Genomic DNA, 9,803 nt, shown 5'->3' with positions numbered 1-9,803 from the left:
TTCAAATTATTATTATTTAAAATTTTTTTTGAGACAGGGTCTCACTCTGTTGTCCAGGCTGGAGTGCAGTGTTGTGATCATGGCTCACTGCAGCTTCGACCTCCCAGGCTTAAGCAATCCTCCCGCCTCAGCTTCTCAAGTAGCAAGACCCTGTCTCTTAAAATAATTATTAACAAAGGATTGGAGGCCAGGCGCGGAGGCTTAGGCCTGTAATCTCAGCATTTGGGAGGCCAAGGTGGGTGGATCACCTGAGGTCAGGCGTTCGCGACCAGCCTGGCCAACATGGAGAAACCCCATCTTTACTAAAAATACAAAATTAGCCGGACGTGGCGGTGGGTGCCTGTAATCCCAGCTACTCGGGAAGCTGAGGCAGGAGAATCGCTTGAACCCAGGTGGTGGAGGTGGCAGTGAGCCGGGATTGTGCCACTATACTTTAGCCTGGGGCACAGATAGAGACTACATCTCAAAAAAATAAGCGAAACAAAACAAAACAAAACAAAACAGCGTTGCTTTGGTTAGCTGCTGGAACTGCAGTGACAGAGAATGCACAATTCCCGCCAAACAGGCTTTACCTGTTCATCATCCTGCCAGTTTGAGGTGCTGCTTACCTTTTCTTCTAGATATTATCAATTTTACTAATTCTCCTCTAATCATTGCTTGCTGCTTCAAGTTATCTAGCGCACTTTCTGCCTGTTCACCTGTCTTCCTGTGAGCGCCCATGTCCCAGCCGTGGAGCGACGGGTGACAGGACTTCCTTGGGGTCCATTTCCTGTGGCAGGCCAGTCCTCAAGGGCTGGGGTCTTGGTGGGCCCTCCTCAGGGCCATGGCCTTGGCTCTCTCTCTCCCAGGCTGAACCTTCGGGAGCTGGGCCCCTGGGCCTCCCACATGCGCTGGCTGGTCTGGATTATGGCTTCCGTGGGCACCATCTATGTCTTCTTCTTCCATGAGCGGTAAGCCGGGCCTGGGGACTGCAGGGAGGCGGGATTCCCTTAGATGCTCCAACCTCCTGGGCAGTACTCCTGGGCAGTTGAGAGCCCAGGATGATGCCATAGTCGTGAGAGCACAGCGCTGGCTGTCATGCCATTCAGGCTCATGGGTGGCCACCAGGTCTTGCAGCCCCTAGGGTCAACTTGAAGTTATCAAAAAGACATCATAGGTGGCCAGGCGTGGTGGCTCACGTCTGTAATCCCAGCACTTTGGGTGGCCGAGTGATCTGCGAAGGAGGAGGATCACTTGAGGTCAGGAGTTTGAGACCAGCCTGGCCAACATGATGAAACCCTGTCTCTATTAAAAATGTGAAAATTAGCCGGGCATGGTGATGGGCGCCTGTAATCCCAGCTAACCAGGAGGCTGAGGCAGGAGAATGGTTTGAATCCGGGAGGTGGAGGTTGCAGTGAGCCAAGATTGCGCCACTGCACTCCAGCCTGGGCGACAGAGGGACACTCTGTCTCAAAAACAAACAAACAATAAAAAACACAGGTTCCCAGCCCCATTGAACCGGGGTGGGGTGGGGGTGGTCACATGCCACCTGCCCTCCCTAAATTATTAGCAGATGAAGGGAGAGGTCCTGAAAGAGCCACACTCTCTGTATCCCCATTCTGCCGAGTGATGGGGATGGAAATAATTCAGTGGGATTATTATAGAAACAGAATGATAGAAGCAAAAGAGAATAACAGACTTTCTACAGTCTCAGAGCCCAGGAACCTCTGGAAGTCATTTAGTCCAGGGACAGCAAAGAGGCTTCGGTTGCTGCAGCAACCCAGCTCGATTGGAAGTGGCTGCTTGGGCCCTATGGGAAGAGATGCTGGGATCGAATAGTGATGTCTGCCATGGGCTGAGCATAGGAAGTGCCCGTGTGTGCTATGCCCAATGTTTGTAATCCCTGCTGTGGCACCAGCATGCATTTCACAGATGTGGAAACTGAGTCTCAGGGAGGGAAAGTACCCAAGGTCACACAACTGCCAGCACCTGTTGGATGTAGCTGGGTGAAATCTGAGCCAAGTCGTGCTGGGCAGAGAAAGCGTCCTTTCTTCTCACTGTTCTGGCCAGAGTGTTCCCTCTTCCCCAGGAACACGGAGCTGTGTGCGGTTTCCTTGTGGGGAGGCATGTCCTAAGGCTGGCATGGCTTGTCTTCCTGCCAGGTACAAGCTTGTGGAGCTTCTCTGCTACATCGTGATGGGCTTCTTCCCTGCCCTGGTCATCCTCTCCATGGTAAGTGCTGCCAGCCCTGCATGGATGGGTCCCTGCAAGGGACCAAGAGTGTCTGGGCTGGACTTGGCTGTTGAGATTGTCACACTCTCCTATGGCAGGTGGGGAAACTGAGGCCTGGCATGACTTGTCTAAAGAGGCAGTAGGCCAGGCGCAGTGGCTCATGCCTATAATCCAGTCCTTTGGGAAGCTGAGGCGGGAGGATAGTTTGAGTCCAGGGGTTTGAGACCAGCCTGGGCAACACAGCAAGACCCATCTCTAAAAAAAAAAAAAAAAAAATTTGCCAGGGGTGGTGCACACCTATAGTCTCAGCTACTCTGGAGGCTGAGGCAGGAGAATCTCTTGAACTCAGGTTGCAGAGGTTGCAGTGAGCTGAGATCGCACCACTGCATTCCAGCCTGGGCTACAAGAGTGAAACTCTGTTTCAAAAGAACAATTTTTTTTTTTTTTTTTTTTTTTTGTAGAGGCAGGATCTCCTTATGTTGCCTAAAATAGTCTTGAATTCGTGGCCTGGTGAGGGCTTGGCAGGTTCTTCTTGCTCAATTCCCTCCTATCCTATGAGTGTTTCTTTTTCTGCTGCTGCTTCTTTTTTTTTTTTTTTTTAGAGATGGGAGTCTCACTATATTGCCCAGGCTGGTCTCGATCTCCTGGGCTTAAGCCCACCTTGGCCTTCCAAAGTGCTGGGATTACAGGCGTAGCTACCGTGCCCTGCAGAGAGTTTCTTTTATTAAGAACAACTCATGTTAATAGTACTCACATCCGGGGGCCAGGACTACTACTTTTTTCCTACCATATTTTTTTTCTCTAAATATTTTTTGCCATGAAGCAAAACAAAAATTATTTTCTCTACCTCTCTTTTTTTTTTTTTTTTTTTTTGCCATGCCATTACTTTAAAAACTTGTGGTAAAATATTCAGTTCAGTGGCAGTAAGCCCAGTCACATTGTCATGCGACCATCACCACCAACCATCTCCAGAACGTTTTGCATCTCTGCAAACTATAACTCTGTCCTGTCCTCATTATTTTATTTTATTTTTTTGAGACAGAGTCTTACTCTGTCACCCAGCATGGAATGCAGTGGCATGATCTTGGCTCACCGCAACTTCCAACTCCCAGATTCAAATGATTCTCATGCCTGAGCCTCCTGAGTAGCTGGGATTACAGACATGCGCCACCACTCCTGTCTAATTGTTGTATTTTTAGTAGAGACGGGGTTTCACCATGTTGCCCAGGCTGGTCTCGAACTCCTGACCTCATGATCTGCCCTCCTTAGCCTCCCAAAGTGCTGGGATTATAGGCGTGAGCCACCGTGAGGCGCCCGGCCTCGAGCTCGTTTTGTTTATCTATTCATTCCTTGGTGGACCCCTGGGTTGCTTCCTCCTTTTGTTGTTGTGATTATGCTGCTATGAACATGGGTGTGCAAATATGTGTCAAGACCCTGCTTTCAATTATTTGTGTATATACCCAGATGTATTGCATTTTTACAAAAGATAAGCTATAGGCCAGGCGTAGTGGCTCACACCTATAATCCCACCACTTTGGGAGGCCAAGGTGGGCAGATCACCTGAGGTCAAGAGTTTGAGACCAGCCTGGCCAACATGGTGAAACCCTATCTCTACTAAAAATATAAAAATTAGCTGGGCATGGTGGTGCACGCCTGTAGTTCCAGCTACTCAGGAGGCTGAGGCAGGAGAACGGGTTGAACCCGGGAGGTAGAGGTCGCAGTGAGCCGAGATCTTGCTACTGCACTCTAGCCTGGGCAAAAGAGCAACTGCATCTTAAAAACAAAAACAAAAACAAAAACAGGTAAGTTATACAAATATTATTTGAGGCTGAGTGTGGTGGCTCGCCCCTGTAATGCCAGCACTTTGGGAAGCCGAGGTGGGAGAATCACTGGAGGCCAGGAGTTTGAGACCAGCCTGGGCAACATAGTGAGATGCCCCCATCTCCAAAAATAAAATAAAATTAGCCAGGCATGTTGGCACCATGGCATATCTATAGTCCCAGCTACTGAGGAGGCTGAGGCAGGAGGATTGTTTCTGGAGTTGGAGGCTACTGTGAGCTACGCTTGTGCCACTGCACTCCAGCTGGGGCAACAGACTGAGACCCCGTCTCAAAAAAAAAAAAAAAAATTGGTGAGATTTTAATAGAAATGGGACATCTAAGAACTAGTCTGGGGAGAATCGCTGGCATATCAGTGTTGAGGCTTCCCACCTGGGAGTCTGGGCTGGCTTGCCACCTGTGTGTCTTTTAGTTTTGGGTGGTGGGGACTGGCTGGTACTTCCAGCCACACTGGCTGCCCCTCTGACCTGTGCCCCACCCTTGTCCTTGCCGACAGCCCAACACCGAGGGCATCTGGGAGCTGGTGACCGGAGGGGTCTTCTACTGCCTGGGCATGGTCTTCTTCAAGAGTGACGGGAGGATCCCCTTTGCCCACGCCATCTGGCATCTCTTTGTAGCATTTGGTGCTGGTACCCACTACTATGCCATCTGGAGGTACCTCTATCTGCCCAGCACTCTGCACACCAAGGTGTCCAAATGAGGTGACCCAGACTCCAGAGGTCACTTGGGCTTTAGGAGTGCAGCACCACAGGAAGCGTTTTTGCGAACGTTAACCCAGAGCACAGCGCGAAGGCCTGTCTTCCCTTCATTGGGTAGAGTTCTTGATGGCTCTGAGGTGACTTCTGGTGACGACCAGATCGTCCCTCGAGTCCCCAGCGAGAAAGAAAGCATTTAGCCATTCTCACAGAGGAGAAATTAACCCTGTAATGTGTTTCTATTTTAGATGAGTGTTTCCTAATACAAGCAACATTAACATCTTCAGAAAAGGAAGCAGGCGTGGTCCTGGAAAATTGGGGAATGACGGGCCAATCTGTGTTTCAAAGGTCCTGAGGAATCTGGCAAGGAGTCCTGTGGCTTGTTCATACCTGGGTGGCCAGGGCCTCCCTCTCTGCTACCAAAGTCCAGGCTGGCGAATTGTCTCCCGTTCAGGGAAAGGGGACAGCCCAGCTTGTAGATGAGGGATGGTGAATGGCTGTGACCATGGCAGACATCACCAATCAAGTGCAGCACGTGGGTGATGTCAGAATTCTTCCCAGCACTGTGTTCTGGGCAGCCAGTACCAATCAATTTGGCACTCATGATGCGACCTCTTTGCCCTTCCTGTCTGGTGTGCTCTGAAATGGGATCATGGCCAGAGTAGCTGAAAATCTCCAAATGGGCATTTGCATGCCTATCTCCTCATCTCCCCTTCCCTTTTGGGAAGCTCCTGGAGTAGGCAGTTTGGGGGCAGTGGAGGGAAACTGAGGCACACACCCACGCAGCCCCTGATGTTCTGTTCCACCGTAGTTGGTTCTCAGTACAGTTGGGGATGAGGATGCTGTTACTTGGCCATTTCTTCCCATCCCCAAAAATCCAGAGACATTACAAGAGCCATTCATTCATAAGATGGGGCAAACAGTCCCTGGGCACTTGCTCGCTGTTCCATACTTAAGGTTTGTGATCCCAACCTTTGGATTCTGTCTTGGTGCCAATCAGTGGCTGTTAGAGGCTACTCAGGTGTACCCCAAAAGGAAGGCACATGGATCTAGGGAGACTGTTCCAGGTCCCCTCAACCTCTGAAGTGCCCAGTACCCCAACAACAAGGCTTCTGGGGACCTGTTCTTCAGTCCCTGTCAGGGCGGGGCCAGCATCTTTGTCCAATGCTGCCTGGACATTTACTGGGGAGGTGAGTAGCAGGCCCACCTCCAGGATCTGAATTGGAATCTCAGATTCTCTGGATAAAGAATCTGTCTCAAATCAGGAGGTCCTCATTCTGCGACTCCCAACCAGAGTGGAGTGGGCACAGACAGAATGCCTTATGCTTATCTCTAGCACATTCCAGTGGGTTCCAGGGCTCCTGCACCTGGAACCCCATATGTCCAAGCCAGTATTAAATTATCTCGACACATTTCACAGACCAGACTGCCTCCATGCTGGGAGATGCTGGATAGCTTTTGTCCTCCTGCCCGTGTATGTGCGTGTATATGTGCATGTGTGTGCACACGTGTGTCTACACAAGCATTATATGTCTACACAGGCACTCCTAATGCCTGGAAGCTGTCTTCGGTAAGCCTGCCCTGTGGAGCTCACCAAATATTTCCCACCAGCTGGGGTCAGGGCTGGAGGTCAGTGGGGAAACTTTTGCAGGGGAGGGCTGGTTGGAGAGAGACTTGCTCCCAAATGAGGACAGAGACGCTGAAAACTTGACCTCTGCCTGGGCCTGGAACTGGGAGAGAGGGTTCTGGGGGTTCTGGGGAGACCTCCCAAGGCATGGCACCATGCCAGGCCAAGATAAAATCCTGTGATCAAGACGCTGATGGACACCAAAGCACCTTCTGGGACCAGAGACTTGGGACTACTTCTCCTTCTTCTTTGCTTCCTTCTTTCCTCCTCCTCTTCCTCCTTCCCTCCCTCCTTTCCTCCCCTTCCTCCCATTCCTCCCCTTCCTCCTCCTCCTCCCCTTCCTCCTCCTCCTCCCCTTCCTCCTCCTCCCCTTCCTCCTCCTCTTCCTCCTCCTCCTCCCCTTCCTTCTCCTCCTCCACTTCCTCTTCCTCCTTCTCCTCCTCCCCTTCCTCTTCCTCCTTCTCCTCCTCCCCTTCCTCTTCCTCCTCCTCCCCTTCCTCTTCCTCCTTCTCCTCCTCCTCTTTTTCTCTCTTCTTCTTCTTGTTCTTGTTGTTGTTGTTTTTCTTCTTGTTCTTCCTCCTCCTCCCCCTCCTCTTCTCCTCCTTCTCCTTCTCCTTCTTTTCTTCTAAGATACTTTGGCTTATTTTCTTATTTGGATGACTTGGGACTTCTTTAGTGGCCCCATAGCAGCTGCTGACTCCTCAGTCTGACACCTGCACCTCCTGTGCCCCCTCCTCCTGGGCATCTGGGCTTGCATTTCCCCAGGACAGCTTGCCCCTTCATGCCCCTGGATCTTTGGAGGTGCTGGTCCTGCTGGTGGGAACTGTTGATCTCCTTGTCCACCCAACTTACTCCTACTCATCCTTGAAAGTTCAGCTCAGGCATCAGCATTGGGGAACTTCTGGCCTTCCTCTGACTTAGGGGCTTTCCTTCTACTCCCTGTCATGCTCCCTGCCCCCCCGCATCACGGCTTGGAGCCCCGTCCTTCATCATGCAGCTACTTGCGCCAGTCCCAGACCTGGGAGCTCCTGGAGGGAGGGACTGTGTCTTGCTGGACTTGGGATCAAATCCAGCATGACCCCAGCATTGTGGGAGCTTTCGTCAATTTCCTAACCTCTCTGAGCCTCAGTGTTCTCAGCTGCTAAATGGGTATAGTAAGGCAGCACTTTATGGGCTGCTTGAAGATGCAGTAGGATAACAAATGCACAACACCATCTGCTCTCTTCATTACTTCTGTTGATCCTGAAGATCACACGATTTCAGGGGTGTCAGCCAAAGGAATGAATCACTAATGGTGGAATTTCCAACTGTAGATAGTCTGGTGAGAACATGGAGGGCATTCTGAAGGGCTTTGGCCACATTTCCACCCCTCACTTCAATTCAGGACATGCTTCCCATAAACACTTTCTCTTCCCCAGCATCATTCTGGAAGTGATTTTCCCAGGATTCCACTTCACCCAAGCCCAGACCTTGGATGTCCTCTGAATGCATGCTAAGTAGTACAGGAAAGGAAAAGAAGCTTCCTAGGCCATTCTCTCCAGTGGGCAAGGCCCTGTCCTGGGAGCATTCTAGGCCGTGCACTGGGTGTGTGATGTAGAGAGGGGACAACGGGCGCGGTGGCTCGTGCCTGTAATTCCAGCACTTTGGGAGGCTGGGGTGGGTGGATCATCCGAGGTCAGGAGTTTGAGACCAACCTGGCCAACGTGGTGAAACCCCGTCCCTACTAAAAATACAAGAAGTAGCCAGGCATGGTGGTGTGTACCTATAATCCCAGCTACTTGGGAGGCTGAGGCAGGAGAATCACTTGAACCCGGAAGGTGGAGGTTGCAGTGAGCCAAGATTGCACCACTGCACTTCAGCCTGGGTGACAAGAACGAAACTCCATCTCAAAAAACAAAACAAACAAACAAACAAACAAAAAGCGGGGGGAAAGCATGCACCGGAGATTCAGACAGCAACACTCTCTTCCTTTCCATCCCCGTGGCAGCGATGTTCCCGGTGACCCAGCAGAGCTGTGGTCATGCCTCAGGGAGTCAGGAGAGCAGTTGGCAGCAGGCTGGCCTGTGTGACATTCTGGGCTCGTTGGCATCTTCACCTGAGCTCAGTGGGCACTGCCCGGGCAGGATGAGTGAAAGCAGGTGGGAGTGAGGCCGGGTCCTGCTCAGCGGACTCACATTTGGGAGGGCAGCTGAATCAGTGGCCCCCAACACACCTCCCACACCCCAACTGCGTGCCCAGCTGGGAGGACTTGCCTGTAAGGCCCAGACAGAGTTTGGCTGGGGCTGCTCCCAGGACCGACAGCCTCCCGGCCAGGGAAGGATTTGAGTCAGTGTCACAGATCAGAGCGGTCTTTCCCACTGGATTGGAAGCTCAAGGTGTGGTGTGAGCGGCGCTGAGCCTTCTCCTTTCCATCAGCATCAGGCTCCGCAGGGGAGAATCCTAGGATGGTGTTTGAGGGTGTGGAGGGCGACATAGATGGGCCCAGAACGGGAGATCTAAAGCCACCTTGGTCGTGGGCGGAGGCTCGCACAGGGGGATGACAGCACTGAAGGCTCGCAGAACACTTTTACAGTCCCCAATTTTCAGCTTCCCAAACTCTCGTTTGTTTTTGTTTTGAGTCGGAGTCTTGCTCTGTCACCCAGGCTAGAGGGCAGTGGCACAATCTCGGCTCACTGCAACCTCTACCTCCTGGGTTCAAGCGATTCTCCTGCCGCAGCCTCTCGAGTAGCTGGGACTCCAGGTGCATGCCACCACGCCCGACTAATTTGTGTATTTTAGTAGAGACAGGATTTCACCGTATTGGCTGGGCTGGTCTCAAACTCCCAACCTCAAGTGATCTGCCTGCCTCGGCCACACAAAGTGCTGGAATTACAGACGTGAGCCACCATATCCCAAACTCTCTTTTCCATATCAGTTTGCAAAAGCTGCAGAGCATTTTCCTCCACCGATGCCTGAGCCCCTGCTACTGGGCTCAGGAAGTGGGAGATGGGGGCAGCTTGGGGTGCTAAGGGTGCCGACGCTGGCTTCATGCACTGCGGATGCTGAGAGGGGGCAGGTAGAGGTCAAAGGGTTGGGAGATGGGCACCTGTCAAATTTGCCACCATGTACAGTGTAACCAGATGCCGAAATGAAGGCTCTGGGGACAGCATCTGCGGGATTCAGAAAGAGCCAGTGACAATTCCAGCACCCGCTTCCAATGAGCATGCTGATGTCACAGGCTTGGTATTCGGCGAGTGTGACAAGAAGGAGCTGGAAGCTGGGGCAGGCAGAGGCTCAGCTGTCTGGGTCTCTTCCGTGTGCCAGTCTCCCTTGGTGGTTTTACAGATGCTGTCTTCACCGATTCATACACACTTCCCCCGTGGGGTAAGGATAATTTGCTGATATTGCAAAGCGGGAAGGCAAAGCCCAGAGAGGTTTGGTGATTTTCCCAAG

The 9,803-nt window shown here is 51.8% G+C and overlaps 1 protein-coding gene across 2 annotated transcripts in view; it reads left to right on the top strand.

Annotated features, from left to right (window-relative positions):
• MMD2 (monocyte to macrophage differentiation-associated 2) overlaps positions 1–6,165 on the top strand; it is a 60,109-nt gene extending 53,944 nt beyond the window's left edge. For both annotated transcript variants that reach the window (XM_011970765.1, XM_011970764.1), the window contains 3 exons: positions 849–950; positions 2,142–2,211; positions 4,546–6,165. In XM_011970765.1, coding sequence (XP_011826155.1) covers positions 849–950; positions 2,142–2,211; positions 4,546–4,749 — 376 coding nt within the window. In that variant the 3' untranslated portion in view covers positions 4,750–6,165. The remainder of the gene's footprint in view (positions 1–848; positions 951–2,141; positions 2,212–4,545) is intronic.
• The last annotated feature ends 3,638 nt before the right edge of the window (positions 6,166–9,803 follow it).

This window comes from Mandrillus leucophaeus, unplaced genomic scaffold (assembly GCF_000951045.1).
Source record: "Mandrillus leucophaeus isolate KB7577 unplaced genomic scaffold, Mleu.le_1.0 Scaffold97, whole genome shotgun sequence".
In the NCBI taxonomy this organism is placed as follows: Eukaryota; Metazoa; Chordata; class Mammalia; order Primates; family Cercopithecidae; genus Mandrillus; species Mandrillus leucophaeus.
This window is presented reverse-complemented; position numbering and strand designations above follow the sequence as displayed.